Genomic DNA, 25,244 nt, shown 5'->3' with positions numbered 1-25,244 from the left:
AATTTTAAAATGATCTTACTCGATTTTTTATTTATAATTTTAATCAACTATGAAAACATAATGCAATACAATTTCCAAAATTATAATAAGTGATTCCATTTATCAAAAAAAAAAAATTACTGCTTTAATGTTTTATTACATAAAAGAAATGAAAGATAAATTTTTAAAATATACACAGTTTTATTTTAATTAGAAAAACCTAAAATATGACAATAGCAATCATTAAACCTTCAATCTAAAACAACAATTCAAATTTCATATTCCAAATAAAATTTTATTAATTGATATCAATATATACATTTCCATGCACATAAAAAAATAAACACATTTTAAAAAATGCATATCACTTGACAACATAATGAACAATTGTCACTGATAATGTCAAAAACCTGGAAGAATGACTAATGATTGATAAAGTAAACCAATAAACTTGAGAGACAAATGTTGAAGAAACTAGTTCAAAGCATGTACTGGCTGACATCCCAGACAATACAAATTACAGCATCTTAAACCATATCTCAAGGTGTTCCTACAAGTTCCCTCATTTTTCGACAGGAAAAACATGCACCAACTACAAGGCTACAAGGCTTGTGATTTCGTGAATCCATGAAACACCAAAAATTAGAAGATTGGTCGACAACTCCAAGTATCATAAAATTATTTAGGTACCACAGCTTACAGTGCGTTATTTTCTTTCCCATTCTTTGTTTTTCCCTGCTGACTTGGACTTCCCATAGTTGAAGGGTAACTGTCTTTGTCAACCGATTCGTTTACTTGATCCAAGTTCTTCTCCTTCAAAAGATTGTTATTTGTCAAAGTCGAGCGCATTGCTCTTGGTAACTTCAACGGGATATCAATTTCATCATTATTTTTTGGTTGCATTGGCGCTTCAACATTCTGTGCTAGGGATGTAGGTGGTGGAGCAGGGACGAGTTGAATAACCGATTTACGCCATTTTTTCCTGTTCATGGGTTTTGACGCCCCAGATATTGCCTGAAAGTTAAGAGGGGAAACTCAACAAATTGACATGATTTGATATATAATTAGAACTTGATGCCAGCAACTTCAAAACGATGGTATTATACCATTTGACAACAAAAGTCAAATTAATATAATTTTTTTCACTATATAACTTGAAGCCTACTTACTATGTTGTTGCCGATGTCGGATAATGGCTTCCTAGTATTGCCTCCATCTTTCGTGTTGGCCGGCTTCTCAGATAAAGCATTCTGAAGTAGCCTTGCACCTTGAGAAGCAAGGCTATGATTTTGTTCCACATCATCTGTCCCAGAAATATGTCCGGCAGATTCAAAAAATTCAGTTTGGACTGAGCCCTTTGCATAAACTTCTTCCCTGTTGCTACATCTGGTGGGTTCACAACTGCACGACATGTTACAATTGCCCCTCGCAGCACGACACTCACATCTAGATGTTTTGCAGAAAGAACCTTTGGTACAAGAGCAACAAACTTGCTCTGTTGAGCTCACGGGATTCTTTTCCTCTAAATCCATGGAAATTTCTAAAGGATTGTCTTTTTTCGAATTTCTCTTGTTAGCTTGTCGTCGTTTTCTCTTTGCACACTCCCACACACTGTCATCATCTGTAAACAGATCAGAAGCCTCTGGTTCATATTCATCAGACGTATCCATGTCTTCCAACAACTCATGTCTGTTCAATCCACTATCAAATACCATGGAGCTCCGGAATCCCTTGGAATCAATGCCAAATAAAAATGAGAGGTAAATTGTAAGAAAAGATTAAATTAAATACTCCAATGTTTTTCAAAAAAGAGGAGCTTCAACAATTCTTGATAAAGCAAAATACTATGTAACGAAATTATAAAGTAAAAATTATTTTTGTTGGATTATGGTTGCAAGGGTATGGATGCCAACAAGACCATACCTTGGGCCGCAAATCATACACGTGACCTTTGCTAATATTAGTCAGACTTGTTTCAAAGTTCATCGTCTTTTCTATGGAGTGTCTCTTCCAAGCCAATTTCTGTCGGAAGTTTAATCACTGACATTTAGCATCATCTAATTTTAAGTTTGGAGGCAATAAAATCACAAGTGAAATGAAACTAAGACCCAAAAAAAAAAAATTCAATCAGGAATTACAATTATTAAAGTCATCTCCCACTTAACACAATTTTTTGCACCAAAATGGAACTTCTACACCAAACTCAATTTCATCCCCATTCTTAAAAAAAAAAACGTCCCCAAAATTATCTACTTCAAATCACATTAAAAAATAAAGATTTTATAAATTACTGTTTTATTTACATTAATTCTTTTATTTCATCCGAATATAATTATACATTTATTAATATATTCATTTATTATTTTAATTTATTTAAATAATTAATCAAGTCATATAGTAAATTAAACAGTATACGTAAATAAATCAATAAAGTGACAACAAAACTTAATAAAGTAACTTTAAATACAATTCATGTAATGATAAATTTTAACTGAAATACATTTAATTATCTTATTTTTAATAAGTTTGTATTGACATACAACAAAAATATTTAATTCCACATAAAATATTATATAAAAATTAATCAATAGTGAATTAAAACTCTTTATATTAATTGAATAATTAAAATTTTCTAAAACTATAATGTGAATTAAAATTATTTTCAAATTAATTATAATGATTCAAATTTGAAAAAAAAAAAGGAAAGAAAGATCACTAACACAATTATGTGTACATGTTTTTGTAGGTGCATATTGTCCCAACCAGGCACATCCCTCATGTTAGAAATGTCATATTAGACATCATTCAATATTGTACAATAATATAGAACACGAATATTTCCAAAATAAAATATGATGTAAAACAGGAAAAATATAGTTTTTCTTACATAATCAAAGATTCATAATATATATCACATTGTTAATGGATTAAACTTCAACATTTTAACATCAAAACTAATTTTCAAATATAAAGTTTATATTTATTCTTTTTCACGAAAACCATTTAAAAATTATAAAGTAATTGTCATGTTATATGTTACATTATTAATATGACGCAAATTTATGACTTATATTAATGCACTTCCCAATAAATTAGTTCGATAAATAGCATTATATATGAGGTGTTGACTGGTGAAATAAAATCAATTCTTTCATAATATGAGTTACCATTAAATTCTCCTGGCGTGCGAATTCGACCTTTGTTAATTCCAACTTCCTGATCAAATTGACTATTTTTTCCTTCATATCTTTGATCTCCGTATCCTTCTCACTGCAATCAACTTCCATGTCTCTCAGCTGGCATCTGTTCAGCATAGGCAGAATGTCATTCATTAAGGAAAAATGGATGTTTTGGTTTTCTAGACTCGTTCCATCACTTAAAAAGCCAATTACCTGGAGGACGATGCCAAGTTAAAAAGATAATTCATAATATTCTTAGCTTCCACCAGCGAACGAATTTGGTTCCACCTTCCTCTACCACTAAATGCTCGCCCACACTCCTCCGCTTCTGATAATTGAGATGCCATGGAAACAAGAGTGCTTGAAGAAGTAGCAAGCATATTCTCAAGAGCAAAAATTCTAGAATTTCGAGCACCCGGAGACATTGTCTGAGGGCATTCACTGCAATAGAAAGTTAGAAATAATCAAATGCTTTAGTGAAAATACCCCCGCACTTGATGCCATTTCTTCATATAAATAAAATTAGAACGGTCAACCAAAAATATTTAAGGCGAGGAAATTCAACCTTAAATTCGTCTTCTCAATCAATGCTTCTTCCTTCAGTCTTGCCACTTCTTCAGCCATTTTTGCCCTCCTATACACACACACACAAATACACACATGTATATCAAGAACAAATTCAAAATAAAATAAAAGAGATGTACAATTTATAGAGCATGGGAAAAGGATGACAAAAATTAAACAGGGTGGACAATAATACAATTGGTTTGAGAAAAGGTAAACACTGCATCACCTAGGATTTAATTGAAATATGAAAGATAGCCACAAAAGAACGAAATTGTTCCACTTAAAACCACAAAAAGGTATTTATGTCCATGCATTTATTGGCTGCATCTTCTTCAAACACAGTTTAGGGATATTGTTCCTCGTATAGCATGGAACTGAAAGATTTATTTGATTACGGTTATACGGTATGCAACATAAGATGCATTATTAATTTGGAATATGTCTAGCATTGCATGGCATATAAGGCATTTCCATTGGCACACTCCCACGGATGGCATATGTCAAGAGGAACTTCATTAACATCGTACTTTCACTGGTTCTCTCTCCAAACCATGTAATATGAATATTTACAATGATGAAGCACGATAAAAATTATTCAAAATAAAAGAACCATTCCAAAATGATTTGCTAGACTTACTCTTGCATTTGTCGCTCATACTCTGATCGAACTTCATGTACTCGAACAGTAACCTCAAGTTCATGTTCAATCGCCTGTACTAATGCCTTAAACAAAAAACAATGAATGTAGAATTAGACTAAAGGGAAGATAGATCCATGAACAAGGAAACGAGGGTAATATGTGAAGAATTATTTAATCAATGACGACAACAAACATCGAGCAAACCCTTCCTGTGAAGATAGATAGGTACCTGAATCCCAGAACCATTCTTATTATTTATTGCACCTACAAATATTAAAATGTATCAAATAATTCAATATAACAAAAAGCATAAGCATCACAATTTACACATGGCAATACTACTTCAAAATAATTTAACCTGGGAATTCCCGTGATGCTTTACGAGAATCCACCAAATCTTTAAGGCGCTTGGTAGCCATAGCAGCTTCTTCAGTCTTTCGTTGCAACACCTAAAAACCCATACTTAGTGTGAACTCTCCGATATGATCACTACCAAGTTTGTGTGTTGTTAAAAATTACCAGTTTTTGTCTTTGGTTGAGTGCCAACAGCTTGTGCATCTCATATTCATTCCTCCTTCCTTCTTTCTTTAACTACAAAAAAGACATCCCAAGTTACAAGTTAAGTTACGTGAAGTATTGGTAGCCTTTTAAGATGATAATGTTATGCAGCAAAGTATAAACGGGTTTGGCACATATAGACTTTTCATGCTGTCATTGGTCAGAATGCAATTAACCTATTGTGTAAAATGCTAGAAAAAGAAAGCTGAAGCAATTCAATTTGAAAATTCAAGAATCTTAGAAAACTAAAATGAAGTAGAGAAGTACCTGAAGTACTTCCTTTTCACGAGTAGCTTTCCACTGTCTAAATTGTTCTGATTCTTGCTTTATCTTTTGTTGTAATTGAACCTTCAAATGACGAGGAGCATAAGTGCAAAAAATTGACTACTAAGTTTGTATACAAGAGTGACACATAGCAAAGCAGAACCTTTTGCGTCTTTATCCTCTGAATCTCATCCAACAACCTTTTGGCAGCCTCGTCGCTTTTTTGTTTTTGTCTCAGCAGTTGAGCTTGGGCATCCTGTTTTTTCTTTAACTCGGCAACCTAAAGGAAAAGTGGAGTCATCAACAAAAATTATATATATAAATATAAACATGTTTTTCAAGATTATTTACCTGTGTCTCAAGTATGTTGAGCTTTTGAAGATACTCTTCCTTCAACTTTTGAGCACTGTCGCCAGAATTGGATGAGATGTCCGAGAGATTCTGTCTCAAACCTTCAATCTCTTTCTACAATGCACAATGGTATTTGAAAGCACATGTTTCATTCGCAGCTTAATTTAAGTAATACACGCTTTCATAAAAAAAAAGCAATACATGCAGAAAGTAATACCTGTAAGGCCCTCTTTTCAAGTTCCAAATCATTAACTTTTTTCTCATAATGCAGCTTAAGAACTGAGGTATCAGGGCCCGTAAATCGCTTCATTTCAGCCTTAAAAAAAGAGTGGATTAGAGTCTAATAATGTATGCAAGTGTGTACAAGACACAGATGAAATTTCAGATTTCTAAAAATGATCAGAAGTGATAAATTGGTACAAAATCTCCAACAATTATAACCTACTTATTTCCATAATGGAAGTACATTAGATAATACGGAATTATTTTAGAGATTACCATTTGTTGATCATGTTCATGTTATTTGTTAATATCTTCTAAGTATAGTGGTTCCAATAAACCTAAACACTCAAATTTGTATGCTGAAAAATTCCAAAACAATGTCTACCTCCTTTTCTTCAAGTCTCTTGTCCAATTCCTTGAGCTCTGTATCCAATTTTTGTTGAAGAGAAGAATAATCAATCTCCTTTTGTGCAACTTCTGCCCCACCTGCATGAATTGTATGGAGAACACATTTTATCCGCATGAAATGGGTTATTTTGTCTAAATATCAGTTGGTTGAACCAAGTTAGTATTCATAGCATTTACATAAATATATTGTAGTAGTGTCACTTGTTCAAACCATGGAAAAGATGTCAAAACAAAGCCACCAAAAATTTTGAATGTCTCAACAATTGATGATAGCTTACCATCTTTTTCCACATTTTGTAAATCAGAATCAAAAAGGCATGAATAACTTCCGTGAGACCCATCATCTTCCAAAGAAAGATACTCATGATTATCACTGTGTCTTGAACCGTCTAAACTTTGCAATCGTAGCAACTGTCCCTCAAGTTCTTGAATTTTAGTGACGTAGCTTTTGATCATATCAAAGTCCTGCAAGATGAAAGAATTTAAACTAAAAAAAGAACACTTCTCAATTTCAGAAATCGTAACATAAAAGGAACGACAGTACATAACATTAAAATCAAACCTTATCTGATTTAGTGTTGGTATCATCCAAAAGTTTTCCATTTTGTTGAGCTGATTCAATTTTCAAAACAAGTGTATCCCTTTCTGCCTGAGCATCAATAGCACGCTGCATCAAATTCTCATAACCAATTCGACAGTCCTGAAGTTCCTCCTGTAGAGCTATTTTACTTGCTTCAAGTAAAGATATTTTATGCTTAAGAATCTGTAGACCCAGCAAATGGAGTAAAAATCAAAAGTCAAAACTACAACAACTACTGTGGGATGATCATGTTAAGATTATATATATGTAGAACAAAACATTATAGACAAACATATCAATTAGACTAAGATATCTAAGAGGCTGGGAAATCAAAGTTAGTCCTTTTTTTATGGTGGAGTGGTGCCCCCTTGATAATGACACATAGGATTCATGCATGGGACACATTAATCAAGAATAAGAATCTCTGTTGTACTTTAATTTCTTCTGATGGTGCGGTGGTGCCGCCTTGAAAGTAAAGCAACTCTGCCTGCAACTGTTCAATTTGATTTCGCATCATTTGCGTTTGAGCTGCCATTGGATCACGATTGATCTACAAGTTTAAAGAAACAAAAGGAGTACCATAGCTTTAAGTCTTATCATGTGATGATGAAAAATCAATTTTGATAAATGGACTACAATGGAATACATGGGCAATCTATTCTAACGAAAAGCTAACACATCAATGATGAAGCTTACAATTGCTTTATTTTGAATATTACGAGCTCGATTCGCATATTTTAATGTGTTGATTGTCTCCTCTGCGTTCGTGTCAGCTGGGCTTACACAAGCTATAACATTTAAAAAAAACAGTCATAACAATCTGAAAATTCACAAAATGTTATATTATTAATTACATAGTGTGGCCATCATAATTTAGTAAGCACATAGAGAGAGATATACACACGAGAGAGAGACCATATGAAGAGCATACCAATCATTATTGTTTTACTATTTCCACCAAGAGAATCCTGCAAAGCTCGGAAAACTATTCAGTACCATAATCAAGTTCATGAAAATAAAATAAAGGGGAACTTTATCAAAAAAAATACAAGCCCGCCACAAATTTTGACATACAAGTAAAATAAAATAAATTACAGAAGATCAACTTTCAGCAGCATTAGTGCAAATTGGAATCGGATGAACATAAGAATCTCACACTACGCCATTTTCATTTGAAAGGTGGGGATTTTCAGGTAGATTCATATCATTAATACCAGTTCTTCAACCTATTTCTACTACTATTGTTTTTTATGTGAGAACCTTCTACGTGTTTGGCTTCTCCGCATCATTCAGCCGTGTATTCCTAATAAAAGAATCAGCTAAATATCCTTGAGGTTTTGTTTGATCAAGGTAATAGAGTTAAAGTAGCCCGGAAATCTAACGTCATAAAATGCAAATATGTGCTTCCATCATTGCCTAACAGAACTTAGGGTAATGATTTAACTAAAGCTGATAATTGTTTCCTCAATGATAATAAATGTACATTACAACATTTGACATTCTAAGTTCAGGACCATAGCAAGACCACAACATATTTTGTGCATGACCATAAAATACTTGTGCAAGTATCTTTTCCCGTTATAACAAGAAAACATTCAGAAATAGCGAATACATCCTTGCCTGTAATATACGAGTTAACTTGCTATCACGGTAAGGTACATGGCATCCTTCTTTTCGTTTCTTGTCATCACCTAAAGCGCTGATGACGTTGCCTAGAGCCAACAACCCCTTGTTGATGTGAATTCCTAATCATTGACAAACATTTATATAAATTTGAAACATCAAAATTAAAGAATTAAGAAAAGGTTTTAGATAAAAAAAAATTCATTATCTGAACAAGAAGAATGTTGAAGGGAGGACAATACAAAACAAATATGAAACGAATAATCTTATGCGATACAGACACCTCTTTTTGGGAAACCATCCACATAATACACTGAAATGCACAAATCTTAACCCCCACATCATTTATTGTTCAAGGAAAAAAGAACATTAATAAACATAATACAAAAAAAATTATAATAAGAGAACTAATTATCACACGGAATTGAAAATTCTTCCCCTGAAAATGAAGCACTACCTTCTCGCAATCGTACACCGTCTGCACCTGTCCTCTTCGCACGCTCGGAGCCCGCAAGGTCGACTAAATGAAGCTTGGCAATCAAGATTTCATCACCAATATCATCCCTACTTGAAGATCGAGCTATTTTCTTTTGTTCCATGGATATTGTGAAAATTGCATGTGATCGACTAGCAAAAAGTAGGTGTATGAGAAGGATTTTATATAAATTGTTCTATAAGTTCAAACAGCAAAACTTGAACACTGCAAGTGCCATCAATTTTATAGGTTGATTCCAGGCACTTCATTTCCCTTCAGATTTCCTAAAAATGAGAAAAGTGTGTATATGTGTGGCATGGTGACAGAACAATTTGTTTTCTTAACAAAAATGTTCCAAAAAAAAAATAGAGTACCTTGATTGACTATTCATGTTTGTGCTCCCGGTGGCACGGCATAATGAACCCTGCAACAGGTAAGAAGCCATCTCTTCCTTTGTCCTCACCTCTGCCTCTGTAACACCAGCCAGTGTGATCCCTCCACTCACAGTCTCTCTAATTTGAATAGGAACTCTTGCTGGACCCACGGTCTTTGCCATGTATGGTGTCTCAACTTTTGAAAAAGCCGGAGTCGGATCAAGTAAGTCAAATACTTCTTCCTTAAAAATCTGTAAGATTAAAATCAAAAAGTTACCAACTCCAGACGCAAAACATAATATTTATTAAACACCCAATTTATAATCTTGTACCTCAATAAAGGATACCCTAACCAAAAACTCGGTACTCTCCTTCATGCTTTCCATTTTTGTAAAAATTGTATCCATCACATTAGGAATAACCCCAGCTTGGTGTCCTTCGCCATTATAATTGGTGCCCATTGTGTAGGTCTTCCCCGACCCAGTCTAGCAACATAGAATAGAAGATAACATTGTTATGAAATTAATTGTTTTTAACTTAATATCACAAATAACTCAATTGAAACTACGCGTGTGAATAAGCTACCTGACCATAGGCAAGTACAGTGCCATTGTAGCCACTAAACAGCGCATCGACCAGTGGCGCTACACATTCATCATAAATGCAAGAAGATGGACTTCCCTTGCTACCAAATAAATGATCAAATGTGAAGGCATGCGATCCAATTTGCACCTTTTTGCACATAAAATTGAGCAGAAAACTCAGTTATAAATCAAATCTATGTAGCACAACGACTGCATATATGAAATGAATAACATGTCCAGATTTTTCCATGTATAGATCAGTGTAATCAACCAGTTCAATACCTGCTTCTGGGCCGGATAGACTGTGATGCAGTCTGTGCATCCCATTAGCAGCTCCGGAGTAACTAGCGGTCGTATATTCACTGAAACCCTCACACTCTGCGATGAATCACCGTTCTCCATCACAAGTACTTATCCAGAAACCTGAAGCCCGAATTCAGAAACAAATTACAAACAGAAGAATGGGGGATCCAGAATTTGGGAGTATTCAGGTGAGTGAAAGTTACCACCGGTGGAGATAGAATGCGCAGCGATGGGTGGCGGAGAGGCGGAGATTGGATTTGAAATTCGATGGGGAGAGAGATGAAAAGAAGAAACGGTTTGAATTTGAGGAAATGCCGCCGCCCAGGTCCGAAATTCAAATGGAACGCTTTTTTATTTATTATTATTATTATTTATATTTATCTTTAATCAGTGGACCTATTTTCCAAAAAAATAGTGGGCCTACCGCCTACAGTAATAAATTTTATTTTTTAAATAAATAAATTTGTTTATTTTCTAACATATAATTTGGATTTTGGCCTCCCATTTCTTAATTTTTTTTATACTTCATTAAAAGTATATTTATCAAGAGCGTACAAGTTTGTCATTTTTCATTCTTGAGAAACCTCGATTTTTTTCAATAATATTAAGAATCCCTAACCTCGACAAACATTTCTGACATAGTGTCTTTGAATGATTCTGTAATGACCCTCGTTATGATCCCGACACACATGCAATTAGATTCCTTCCACATCTCCCTATTTTTCAGCAAATGTGTTAATATTCATCAAAGATGTAGAATATCAATCTTTATTTCGAGGTCTTAGATCAATTACCATCACTTGAAGTAAGATTCATTTTTTAAATATAAGAATAAATTTGATTTTGACATTAATATTAGCTGGAGTATTCATAATTGAACCGAAAACTATAAACAAATAAAACATCTTTACATAAATATCCATATGTGCATAATAATAAATTTAAATAAAGTTAAATGTTCATGTCAAAGATATCGTACACTTCATTAATATTCTATATTTCGAAAATGTAACTTGTAAGTGATATATTGATGTAATCAAATATTGATAATAAGAACATGTCAACCCATAAATCTTTATTGGCAAAAACTTGTGTAAGACGATCTCACGGATCGTATTTGTGAGACGGGTCTCTTATTTGGGTCACCCATAAAAAAGTATTACTTTTCATGCTAAGAGTATTACTTTTTATTGTGAATATGGGTAAGGTTGACCCGTCTCAAGGATTATGATCCGTGAGACAGTCTCACATGAGACTCACTCATCTCCATTTGAGTCGATTTAAATGTAAATCGAATAATCATCATGTATTTATTATCACAAGTGCATGTGTACTCATATTAAATAATAACCTTATTTTGAACCGATATTATCAACATAAGTTACATGCACAAAACCGTTGATTTCTTTGTATAACGGTTTGTCTTAGAACTGGATATCTATTAATTGTATTAAAGGAAACTCGATTATTTCTGGATAAATTTTTGAGCAAATTTTTCAAATATTTCTGGTATTTCAATAAAATTATTTCTAATAAACAATTATGAGTTATGTCTATTAGATGAAGCATATGAAATTTGATAGTCAATAGAATATGATCTATTACCATATTTCATCAATATCTTTTATTTGAAATTTTGATACAATGTTAAAGCTCGGCTGAAATCTCGATAGGAGACGTTGTTGTTGGTTAAATTACTCGTACAATTTTTCCTGCTCTTAGATTCATTGAGGAGTCAGAAGAAATGGGAAAGGGTAGAAGAATGAGACCTATTATGGGACATACAATGCATTACGAGTGTAATAGGAGCATCCATCGACAAAAGGATCAATCGGAGTATCTTGATTTATATTAATATCGATCGCGGTCCAGGTTTCAACATCTACCCTTTGTATCTTGGAAAATTTGGAAGTTTCTAAGCTAAGCGAAACTCTAACTACTCTCAAAGCCAACTATGATTATCGGAGTCCGGTCCTCTTTCACGATGTTGCAGTTATATAACAACTCAGCAAATGATCTCTCTACTCTGGTCATGAGTGTGACTATAATGGAAACAAAGTTTATTGGTCATGAGTGTGACTATAATTTCGTGTTAATTGCTTGATATTATTTGATCAAATTTAAAATAATAATAACACATGCAACTCGTGTGCATCTTTTAATAGTACACCTGCAACCTTCCTCGATTTTTGTTGCTCAACCTGAGCAGTCCTCGTCTCTCCTCCCGGCTCGAGATTTAGTTATTTCCAATGTTGATGATGTGGTGAATTCCATTGCTCAAGTGACTATCTCCACTCCACTAATGATATAATTGTTGATCCTTCATAGGATCAAGCCATTGGTGAGCAGGTTTCAGCTTCACCTCCTCTGTCTTTAGACGACCTCATTCAGGTTGAAACTCCACTTCCGGATACTACTAATGTGCCTGTTAATCCAGTTTTTTCTCCTCCTCAACCATCTGGAGAAGTGTCTGCTGCTGAAAATGTTATGAATGAAGAAATTCCAAGTACTTTCATGTTCAAGCTCTGGTTGTTCATTCAACAGTTCCTCAGCCCAATACTTGATTTGCACTGATTTTTGCTGATGTTGGTCCCTCTTCTGACCCCAGATTTATTCATCCGGATGACACAGCAAAAGCACGAGCTGTAGCACTCAGGCTACGCGAGAACGGATCGCCATAAATGAAAATCTATTTCCTGAATTTTATGATATATCTCCCATCGAGTCCAAATTAGAAGATATCGAAGCCTTGGGAACGTCACTTGAATTGCTGATCAAATACACCAATTATGGTGCCACTGATAACCAAGCAAGTTTGGAACTTTTGAAAAACAGAATCATAGATCAAGTTGAGCTTATCAGAATGATCTTCATATCCTTCAAAAATCTTTTGTTCTTCTCAGAGGAAATTAATGGAACCTCATGCTTCTGTTTTGGGTAAACAGAATGTGCTTGTTGCAAGTCGGAATTACTTTCCGACAAGATTGATCATCTAAAGGCTTCCTTCATCTCCCAGTTTTCTGAACTTTTTCATTTATCAAAGAGGTTGATGCCAAAAAATGGAAGAGAGACCACCAAAAAGATCGAATTCCAGAGAATCATGAGACATCCGTCCAAACCTAGAATCGGGGAATTATTTTTAAATGCATTATATCTATATTTGAGTTTTGATGGTTTATAAAATGAATCATTCATATATTTTCAGTTGCTGAATTTTTGTATCACAAAAAAGAGGAAATTGTTAAGATATTATAAGTTTTGGTGATGTGCCCTAAATAATTGACCAAAATCAGAAACATTAAAATTCATCAGGCCAGGCAAATTCAATAGCTCATATGGCTTCACTGAACTTAAACAATAACCTTTATTGATTTTCTACTTGCTACCTAATTATGCTACAACCATTTACTATATCGAATTTGTTCTCACAAGTTATTTCAGCAAATCAATCATTCAGATAATGTTCAGATTATTATTCTAAAAGGAAAATATTATGGTAGTTGATAATCAGTGTCATAAGCATTTATTGTTGTATAGTATTTTTGGAACAAGACGAATGACATGTGGCATCTTATACGAATTCAATTATAGTCATAATACAACTTATTTATAGCTATTAAAAATTGAACATTGGAGATCATCTATAAAAAGCCATTGTTATCTTCATCAAAATTTCTAGACACTTATGTTTTCAACTTTTTGTTCATTCAGAGCTCTGCTGAAAATATTTTGAAGAACACACTTGGAGTTATATTAAATTTTTTCAGAGATCAATACGTTCTGACTCATACTCATTTATATTTCAGTACATTTTCATATTTGAGTAAGTTGATGTAATTGACAGAAAGAATTCTTTTGTTCAGAGATCTGTATAAATTTTGTGAAGTTGTTGCTAGAAGTTTCAATAGTCAGTGTTTAAGTCCCATTGAAGTGAGTATTTGCAAAACCTGTAAAAACCAAAGTGTTTTAATGAATACCTTTTGGAAACAGAATAAGAAAAAAGTATAAAGATTTTGACATACAAACTTTTAGAAACAATTTTTGTGTATTTTATTTTATGATCTACTATTTTTCATCATGTTCACAAAGTTCGAGTGGGCTTATTCTGTATTGATTTATTCAGTTGTGTACTAAACTTTGAATGTCAAGATACAACTTCAGCTTTTAACACCAGTTGAGGTTTTCATCAGTTAGAACTACAAAAAAAAAATTGTGAGGTGTTCAGAGAACTAGAAGAAGATTTTGTTTGGTGTTTAATCATCTTCTCTCTAAACAAATGAACCGATGTTAACAATATCTAAAAATTTAACGACTCTAACCATTTTAATTATTATTTTATTTATCCATAATTCTGACAGTGAAACTGAGAATTCTTCAGAATCCTATAATTCAGAAGAAATTATTGATACTGAATCTGATATTTCAGATTTAGAAGAATGCGATAATTGTATACTAGGAAAATCTTGTATTAATCCTATAGAGGATAATAAAAATGATGAATTTTATAAACTCATGTCTCAATTTCAAGATTTAAATATTAATGTTTTAACTAACAATAATATTTTAGAATTCCTTAAAATGATTAAGGATCCAATATTAAAATCTACTATTATTGATCAAATGGAAAATAATGCTTCAACCAGTAACAATGAAAATAACATTCTTGTTAAACAAGAACAAGCTTATTCTATGAAAGAAGTAAAAAATCTTTTACAGAAAAAATATAGTCAACAAAATCCAGTTACTATACATGATTTAGTTAAAGAGATTGATAATCTTAAAGAACAAGTAAAAATTTTACATAATAATAATAATAGTTTAAATTATCATATTTCAGTTATTGAAAATAATAATAATTTAATTTCTGAAAGTTTTGAAAATATTCAAGATATTTCATTTCCTGATAATAATCAGAAACATTTATCTGTTTTGAGTATGATAATATCTCAAAAATGGTATATTAATATTACTTTATTAATTGATAATTATTATAAAAAGAATTTTATTGCTATGATAGATAGTGGTGCAGATTTAAATGTTATACAGGAAGGATTAATTCCTACAAAATATTTTCATAAAACTACTCATTCTCTTTCTCATGCAGGAGGAGAACCTTTAGAAATAAATTATAAATTACCTAAAGGTTATATTTGCAAAGATAAAAACTGTATTCAAACCAGTTTTTTATTAGCAAAAGATATTTCTAGCCAACTTATACTTGGTCTTCCTTTTATATATCAAATTTATCCTTTAACTCATGTTGATGAAACAGGTATGATAGGAACTTTTCAAGGTAATCCTATTTCCTTTAAGTTTATAACTAAACCTGTTCATAGAATTTTAAATGAATTACAAGAACAGATTGAAAGAAAAACCTTTCAAATTAATTCTTTAAAAGAAGAAATAAAAGTTCTTACAATTGATGAAAAATTACAGAATCCTAAATTACAGGAAAAAATAAAAATTATTTATAATAAATTTTCATTAGAAATATGCAATGATTTACCAAATGCTTTTTGGAATCGTAAGAAGCATATTATCTCTCTTCCATATGAAAAGAATTTTGATGAAAGAAATATTCAAACCAAGGCTCGTCCTTGTCAAATGAATTCTGAATATTTAGAATTATGTAAGAATGAAATTCATTCTTTGTTAGATAAAGGTTTAATAAAACCTTCTCAATCTCCTTGGTATTGTACTGCTTTTTATGTTAATAAACATTCTGAGCAGGAAAGAGGAGTATTGTAGGGACCCGGACGCTAATCAAGTTCTTAATCATAATTGGGACTAATTAATCAATTAAAAACAGGGTCTAAATTTTTTTTTAAAAATGCGGAACGTAGTGAAATCAAACTCATATACATATCAGTATAAAATAAAGTACATGTCCTGTACCGTCTACAAACCAGTAAAACTAAGGTATAACATCTATATATCAAGTGTCACACCCTATATACATCAAAGTCCGAAGTCTCCACTCTATCACGATCTCTCCTCATCTCCTGGACCCTGATCCTGTCCCACCTGTTGTCATGTACACATACAGACAAGACAACAGCCGGATAATTCCGGTGAGAATATAATCCCAGTATAAATCAACGAAACATGCAATCATATAAACAAATATAAAGCATGTAATCAGGTAACAGATATATGTATCAAACTCTGAAACATAATCAATCATAGACTGTCGACATATACGTGACTCCACGTTTCAGACTAGACTCAATCCTAGTCTAGGGATCCCGGTTTCCAGACATTGGCATTCCATATCGACCAACAGTAATAGAAAAGACTCCAGTTCTATCCACGTCGATATAGTATCGATCACCAGTAATAGAGAAGCTCTGGTTCTATCCACATCAGTATAGTATCGATCACCAGTAATAGAAGAAACTCCGATTCTATCCACATCGATATAACATCGATCAACAGTAATAGAAGAAGTTATAACTCTATCCACATCGATACAATACTGATCACCAGTAATAGAATGAGCTATAATTCTATCCACATCGATAGCCAATTATCCAGCGACAGAAGACGGCACTTCCGCCAGTACAATATCTCATGACATCGTGCAATGCGCCCGTGGTGATCCCACCACTATCAGGCACTTCTGTCATAAGACTACTCGTCTAATACCTGCTATCTATAATCAAGAGAACAAGTATATCAATCAAATCAATGCAATAAAGTAAAGTATGTGATTTAGGGAAACTCAAGTCTAACCGACTCAAGTCGATCTCCCAATACCACATTGACTTATACCTTCCTTTTCTTCGGGTTTTGAAGCTACGATCTCAAGTCCGAATCTTCTTCACCAATTCTGAACAAGCACAATTCGAACTTCACATTATCAATATCAAACTCAACTCAAGACATGATGATTAACTTCATTCTATATCAAATTCGGCGACATAACTACGCAATTTCGGTATCTCGATAACTCAAACAACAATCCACTAACATCAACAACTCATAATCCACAACAATACCCATCCAAAACACAATAATTCAGCACCATGTAATTTCGGCCAACATGCTGGATTTTTCAACAATTGCATACTACATCCGATAATCAACTCGTTTACGGCGTTATGATCTCTAGCTACTCAAGAATACATATCTATAATAAAATCACAATTCCTCCAACATCTAGATTTTGAAACATGTTGGAATTCAATGAAACTTACATCCTATAGTAGCTCTTGATGAGAGGAGCGCAGAACTATGCTCGGATCGAAAATCGGATGGCCGGATCTTGCAAAATCAATTTTCTATGATAAAAACAACAAAACTTGGAGATATCATCCATGGAGTTTCGAATTTCATGCTGAAAAATGTGACAAGGATGAAGGGTTACACGTTAATAAGCTTGGCAAGACAAGTGTCCAACCAAAATTTCCATATTTGCACTTTAGTCCCCCAACTTTCCACTATTTGCAATTTGGTCCCTCAATAATTACGAAAGTGCCATCAACTTTAATTCAAGTATTTTTTTTCCACTTAATTACAAAAATTCCATCAATAATATTTTCTTTTCGGGGTCTCACAAAATGATAACATCTCGGGCCTTACAATTCTCCCCCTCTGAGACACGATTTCGTCCTCGAAATCTCCAGCACTCATATCACAGGCATTTCATTCGTATCATTAAGGAGTATATATACTTAAAGTCGAAGAAAATTTACATCAGTGAAATAATGCTGGGAATTCTTGTCTCATATCAGATTCAGTCTCCCAAGTGGCTTCTTCAACACCATGACGAGTCCATTGTACTTTCACCAACGGAATTATTTTCGTTCTGAGCTGTTTTTCTTTACGATCGATAATCCGGATCGGCTTCTCGACATAACTCAATGTCTCATCCAGCTCAGTCTCGTCTGGTTGAATAACATGTGAATCATCAGGGAGATATTTCCGCAGCATTGATACATGAAAGACATCATGTATTCCAGATAATGAAGGCGGCAATGCGAGTCGATAGGCACGATCTCCTATCTTTTCAAGAATTTCATAAGGACCTACATATCTTGGAGACAATTTCCCTTTCTTGCCAAATCTGACAACACCTCTAAAAGGAGAAATCTTTAGGAATACTCGGTGTCCTACCTCAAATACCAACGGTCGTCGTCTGAGGTTGGCATATTTGGCTTGTCTATCCTTGGCTGCCTTCATTTTCTTCTTAATCAATTTCACTTTTTCGGTCATATCTCTGATCATATCAGGTCCAGTCTCAGGAACTTCAGAGATATCATCCCAATAAAGAGGGGATCTGCATTTCTTTCCGTACAACGCTTCAAATGGAGTCATCTCAATCCTCGTTTGATAGCTGTTATTGTACGAAAATTCGCAAAGTGGAAATGTATCTTGCCAGTTAGTACTAAAATCAAGTACTACAGCTCTCAGCATATCTTCCAATGTCTGGATCGTCCGTTCTGACTGTCCGTCAGTTTGTGGATGATATGCGGTACTCAGATGTAGCTTCGTACCGAGAGCTTGCTGCAAACTCTGCCAGAAGTGCGAAGTAAACCGAGGATCACGGTCTGAAACAATCGACTTTGGCACTTCGTGCAGTCTCACCACTTCCTTGACATAGATATCGGCCATCTGATCATATCTATATGTCATCTTGTATGGAATAAAGCATGCTGATTTGATCAATCAATCAATCACGACCCAAATCGCATCATAACCTCGGGAGGAACGTGGCAACTGTGTCACAAAGTCCATGGAAATGTGATCCCATTTCCATTCAGGAATAGACAAACTCTGTAACAATCCTCCTGGTTTCTTTCGTTTAGCCTTCACATGTTGGCAATTCAGACACTTGGCTACAAATTCAGTCACATCAGATTTCATTTGTTTCCACCAATACTGTGTCTTCAGATCGTTATACATTTTCCTGCCACCAGGATGAACGCTAAAACGACTGTTGTGCGCTTCTGTCAGTATTCGCTGTCTCAAATCCGAAACATTCGGCACAACCAGACGATTATTCACATACAAAATGCCATTTTTCACCTGATATTCCGATCGATGTCCGCTTTAACCGTGGCAATCGAATTCTGTACGTTCTGATCACTTTTCTGTGCCTCTTTGATTTTCAATATCAATGCCGGTTCAGCTCGAATCGCACATAATCTCAGAGGCTGACAATCTGTTTCAAAAACTAATCCAGACAAACAGCAGTCTTTTATCAAATTCGAAACACCTATCGTCGATAAGGATAGTGCACATACCTTCCGACTCAGTGCATCTGCTGCTGCGTTGGATTTCCCCGGATAATATTTGATTTCACAATCAAAGTTTTTCAGTAAGTCCAGCCATCTCCGCTGTCTCATATTCAGCTCTGATTGCGAAAACAGATATTTTAAGCTTTTATGATCAGAATAGATTTCGAATTTCTCACCGTAGAGGTAATGCCGCCATATTTTAAAAGCAAAGGCTATGGCTGCCAATTCAAGATCATGAATTGGGTAACGAGTTTCATGGGGTTTCAGCTGTCTTGAGGCATAAGCAATCACATGCCCTCGCTGCATCAAAACACAACCCAATCCTCGGTGAGATGCATCACAATAAACGACAAATCCACCAGTGCCTGAAGGAATCGTCAACACAGGCGCATTGGTCAACCTCTTTTTCAATTCAAGAAAACTGGATTCACAGTCTTCTGTCCACACAAATGGAGCATTCTTCTGAGTCAACTGTGTAATCGGTTTGGCAATACTCGAAAAATCTTTAATGAATCGGCGATAATATCCTACCAAACCCATAAAGCTGCGAATCTCTGGTACAGATATCGGTCTTGGCCAAGAAATCACTGCCTCAACCTTGCTGGGATCAACAGATATCCCGTCTCCTGATATAATATGTCCTAGAAATATCACCTGTTTCAACCAGAACTCGCATTTCGACAGTTTAGCATACAATTTCTCCGTCCTCAAAGTGCTCAACATAGTCCTCAGATGATTAGCATGCTCAATCATATTCTTTGAATATATCAATATATCATCAATAATATTTTCTTTTCGGGGTCTCACAAAATGATACCATCCGCCGGTGCATTCGTCAAACCAAAAGGCATGACAATAAACTCATAGTGTCCATACCTGGTTCTAAATGCAGTCCTTGAGAATTGTTAAGGGGATATATATGTATATATATATATGTATATATATATATATATATGTATATATATATATATGTATATATATATATATGTATATATATATATATATGTATATATATATATATATGTATATATATATATATATATATATATATATATATATATATATCACATGCAACCTTCGTACGTGGCAATCTCAAATTCTGTCCCAATTCTTGCAATAAAGTAAAGTATGTGATTTAGGGAAACTCAAGTCTAACCGACTCAAGTCGATCTCCCAATACCACATTGACTTATACCTTCCTTTTCTTCGGGTTTTGAAGCTACGATCTCAAGTCCGAATCTTCTTCACCAATTCTGAACAAGCACAATTCGAACTTCACATTATCAATATCAAACTCAACTCAAGACATGAAATTGATTAACTTCATTCTATATCAAATTCGGCGACATAACTACGCAATTTCGGTATCTCGATAACTCAAACAACAATCCACTAACATCAACAACTCATAATCCACAACAATACCCATCCAAAACACAATAATTCAGCACCATGTAATTTCGGCCAACATGCTGGATTTTTCAACAATTGCATACGACATCCGATAATCAATTCGTTTACGGCGTTATGATCTCTAGCTACTCAAGAATACATATCTATAATAAAATCACAATTCCTCCAACATCTAGATTTTGAAACATGTTGGAATTCAATGAAACTTACATCCTATAGTAGCTCTTGATGAGAGGAGCGCAGAACTATGCTCGGATCGAAAATCGGATGGCCGGATCTTGCAAAATCAATTTTCTATGATAAAAACAACAAAACTTGGAGATATCATCCATGGAGTTTCGAATTTCATGCTGAAAAATGTGACAAGGATGAAGGGTTACACGTTAATAAGCTTGGCAAGACAAGTTTCCAACCAAAATTTCCATATTTGCACTTTAGTCCCCCAACTTTCCACTATTTGCAATTTGGTCCCTCAATAATTACGAAAGTGCCATCAACTTTAATTCAAGTATTTTTTTTCCACTTAATTACAAAAATGCCATCAATAATATTTTCTTTTCGGGGTCTCACAAAATGATAACATCTCGGGCCTTACAAGTACCTAGATTGGTTATAAATTATAAACCTCTTAATAAGGTTTTAAAATGGATTAGGCATCATATTCCTAATAAAAAAGATTTATTAGATAGATTAGTTCATGCAATTATATTCTCAAAATTTGATTTAAAATCAGGATTTTGGCAGATTCAAATAAAAGAATCTGATAGATATAAAACTGCTTTTAATGTTCCTATAGGACATTATGAATGGACAGTAATGCCATTTGGCCTTAAAAATGCTCCTTCAGAATTTCAACAAATTATGAATGATATTTTTTATAACTATAGCAATTTTATAATTGTTTATATAGATGATATCTTAGTATTTTCTAATGATATTGAAACATATTTTAAACATTTAGAAATGTTTAAAAATATTGTTATTCAAAATGGATTAGTTATTTCAAAATCTAAAATGATTTTGTTTCAAACTAATATCAGATTTCTTGGTCATATGATTGAAAAAGGGAAAATTATTCCTATTCAAAGAAGTATAGAATTTGGATCAAAATTTCCTGATATAATAACTGATAAAACTCAGTTGCAAAGATTTTTAGGGAGTTTAAATTATATTTCTCCTTATATTCAAAATCTTACTAAAGATTCTGCTATCTTATATGATAGACTTAAGAAAAATCATTTACCTTGGACAGATAAGCATACTAAAGCTGTTCAGATTATTAAAAATAAGGTTAAGAATCTTCCTTGTCTTATGCTGGCAAATCCCTTATGGGATAAAATTGTAGAAACAGATGCTTTGGATATAGGTTTTGGTGGAATTTTGAAACAAAAAGATCCCCAAACTAAACAGGAATATCTTATAAGATTTTATTCTGGGAAATGGAATACTGCCCAGAAAAATTACTCCACAGTAGCAAAAGAAATCTTAGCTATTGTTAGATGTATTTTAAAATTTCAAGATGATTTATACAATCAAAAGTTTATCATAAAAACTGATTGCAAATCTGCAAAATTTATGTTTAATAAAGATTTCAAACATGATGTTTCTAAACAAATGTTTGCAAGATGGCAGGCTCATTTAGCTCCTTTTGATTTTGAAATTATTTATAAAAAAGGTGAAGATAATCACTTACCAGATTTTTTAACTCGAGAATATTTATCTTAATGTTTTCATTTACAGATATGTACTCTCGAGGCAGAGGAAAGTCCTCTTATAGAGGGCGAGGTGGTAGGGGAAAACCCCCTAATATTATTGCCCAGCATGGTAAACAGAGGCTAATAGCCCAGAACTTATTTAGTTCATCAGCCAGTAATACTGAGCATGATACTGAATTATATAATGAGTTTCAAGAATTCTTGAAACAAAAACAGAGGAATAATACAGATTCTCAGTCTTCAGCATCATATGCTAATATCATCAAAGAAGATGATAATGATTCAGCTCTTTATACAGAGACTAAACATCGTGAATTAATTCTTCTTATAGAAGAAAAAGATCTCCAATGGGAAAAAGCTCCATGGACTATCATGGACAGATATTCAACCAATACATCATATGTATATGATGCTTATAAGCAAAGATGATTTTATGAAAATCTTCTCATTTCTACAAAAAGTGTTGATATAACTCACTTTTTCAGTAATACTCAACAAAAAGGAAGTTATAACTTTTCAAAATTCATTATCAAAAAGATTATATCTATTGAAGAATGGGATATATCTCCATTAGTTGAAAAAGAATTTTATTCTGAACCTCATAAAATGAGTTTCAAATTCAATTTTTGGGATTATGTTGAAAGTTTTAATAAAACTTTATTTTATGAAAATGAAAAGAAGAAACATACTTGGTTTCTGAAGATTTGTGAAAACATTTTTCACCATCCTATTCCAAATTGGTTTTACATATGGTGGAAAATATTTGGTCCATCTGCAAAGATTTTACCAGAGGTTTTTATAAAACCTATGAATACATGGTTAAACGTGGCCCCATGTATAAAGAAATCATTTTCTGAACATTGGATTGACGGCAAGACTTTATGTCTATTCTTCATGGAATTTGGAATTCCATGGATCTGGAGATGGCAACCAGAATGTGATTACACTGAGGAAGGAATCCCTTGCTTAAAAAGAGTTAGTTATACTAAATTTTGGGATAAAATGTTACGCGAAGATCCAGCAACTGGAAAACTTCATGGCCATGAAACTCTTCTAAATATGGAGGAAAAGATTTCTTTATATCAGAAAGAATTCCAGAATCAACAGGAAAAAGAGAAAGACTCCATGAGTCCTTTTAAGATTCTGACTCATAAATACTCTGAGATTTATTCTAAAGAGAAAATGATTGAAGTATATATTGAAGAAATGAAAAAAGATCTTTTCCAGAATATTGGATGCTCAGATTCAAAATCAGATAAATCAATGGCTTCCGAATCAAGTGAAAATCAATTCATACGTCTAATGAAGATGCATGATGCACAGGATCCAGATGAGGATATTCCTCAATTATCTCAAATTGATGATATATTTGAAAATTTGAAGAAATCTCTAAAAGATAATATCAAAGATGACTAGAGATGTTGATAGTGGAATCTCACTATTCAAGAGTTGGTGGAATAACACATCATGGAATATCGTGACAAAAAGTGGGTGGCATATCACTATTTACTTTTTGAATTTTGTAACAAAAGTTACTTCTGCTTTAATAAAGCATGCACTATTTTTATTTGAAGATGGAATCCGGGGTTTGAGGTTCGGCTCTTCTATCTATATATAGGTTACTTCTGTGTTCTTAGAAGGACACGGTTGAGTTTGCTCCCCTCTCTCTACTCTCTCTTGTATACAACCCTTCTGAAGTAAATCAATAAAAGTTTGAAGTTCTGTTTACAACCTTGTAAGTTTACTGTTTTTATTTTTTGTTTTTATTTTTGTTTTTAATTTAATATTTCAGAGATTAGCCTGAATGACATGCTAAGATATTTGTGTTAAATTATTTTCCTTACTATGACATGATCTATATTTATTTGTAACTTGGAATCAGGTTGATATAATAAAAGATTTATTTAAATTTCTGGAATTTAATGTAATATAAGAGTCTTTGGTTAGAACATAAGGTAAGAAGATGAACCAGGAAATAGTGAACACAAGGTTCGAGTTTATCCGGGAAAAGTAAATTCATGTTGTAGCCCTTCAGCCTGCTTAGCCGAGAAATGGCGTTTAAGGCTATTATGGGTGATTTTTTATGAATTTATGATTCTTTGGGCCCTCGATAAATCCTCTGTTGTTTAATTTCTTTGGAATATCTTTCGTAAATCCTTTTATGTTTTGTAAAATTCCAAATAAGAATCTTATATTCATTACTATTCTGGAGTTTAAATTTCTCCTTTTCTTAGCTCAATTTGAGTTGAAGATGGTATATAGGCTGGAAACCAATAATCTCCATGTGTGAGAAAGCCACTAAGGAAAAGTTTGGTAAAACAATGCCACGTATCAGATTCCTCTTTGATTCCAAGCCTCAGATGGAAATAGTCTGGTTAATAATTTAACACGTTTTATTCAAATGAATATTTTCAGTTTAAAAGAAACTGTTCATAACAGTTTAAATGAAGAATATGATTTACCTGAAAATTTAGATTTATTGAATAAATGGAATTATTGAATAAATGGACTAAGGAAAAGTTTGGTAAAACAATGCCACGTATCAGATTCCTCTTTGATTCCAAGCCTCAGATGGTATCAGTATATAATGGACATAAGTGGCATACTGTGAAGTTCGTAAAATGGCCATGCCAGGCCTATGTTTCTTTGGACGTGATGCATCGCTGCAGATAGAGAAATTTAAGACCGTGTTGATAAATATTGGTTGGAAAAGGTAATTCACTTGGATCCTTCACAATCCTGATATTTGAACGATTTCAACAAGGACGAA

The 25,244-nt window shown here is 33.4% G+C and overlaps 1 protein-coding gene across 1 annotated transcript; it reads right to left on the bottom strand.

Annotated features, from left to right (window-relative positions):
• Nucleotides 1-430: 430 nt before the first annotated feature.
• Nucleotides 431-10,418, bottom strand: LOC140827602 (kinesin-like protein KIN-4C). The gene is made up of 27 exons (XM_073190336.1): nucleotides 10,311-10,418; nucleotides 10,087-10,227; nucleotides 9,806-9,952; nucleotides 9,553-9,705; nucleotides 9,221-9,471; nucleotides 8,829-8,998; nucleotides 8,369-8,493; nucleotides 7,680-7,716; nucleotides 7,445-7,536; nucleotides 7,182-7,298; nucleotides 6,731-6,931; nucleotides 6,447-6,633; nucleotides 6,146-6,246; nucleotides 5,756-5,854; nucleotides 5,539-5,652; nucleotides 5,351-5,467; nucleotides 5,191-5,271; nucleotides 4,885-4,956; nucleotides 4,724-4,814; nucleotides 4,595-4,629; nucleotides 4,363-4,448; nucleotides 3,724-3,792; nucleotides 3,372-3,599; nucleotides 3,147-3,282; nucleotides 1,903-2,001; nucleotides 1,149-1,709; nucleotides 431-993 (listed from the first exon to the last, which is right to left on the bottom strand). The coding sequence occupies exons 2-27, from the start codon at nucleotides 10,204-10,206 to the stop codon at nucleotides 676-678; spliced, it is 3,807 nt and encodes a 1,268-aa protein (XP_073046437.1). The 5' UTR covers nucleotides 10,207-10,227; nucleotides 10,311-10,418; the 3' UTR covers nucleotides 431-675.
• Nucleotides 10,419-25,244: the final 14,826 nt, after the last annotated feature.

This window comes from Primulina eburnea, chromosome 3 (genome assembly GCF_022965805.1).
Source record: "Primulina eburnea isolate SZY01 chromosome 3, ASM2296580v1, whole genome shotgun sequence".
Taxonomy (NCBI): domain Eukaryota; kingdom Viridiplantae; phylum Streptophyta; class Magnoliopsida; order Lamiales; family Gesneriaceae; genus Primulina; species Primulina eburnea.
Note: the sequence above shows the minus strand (reverse complement) of the source record. Positions and strands in the feature narration are given on the sequence as shown.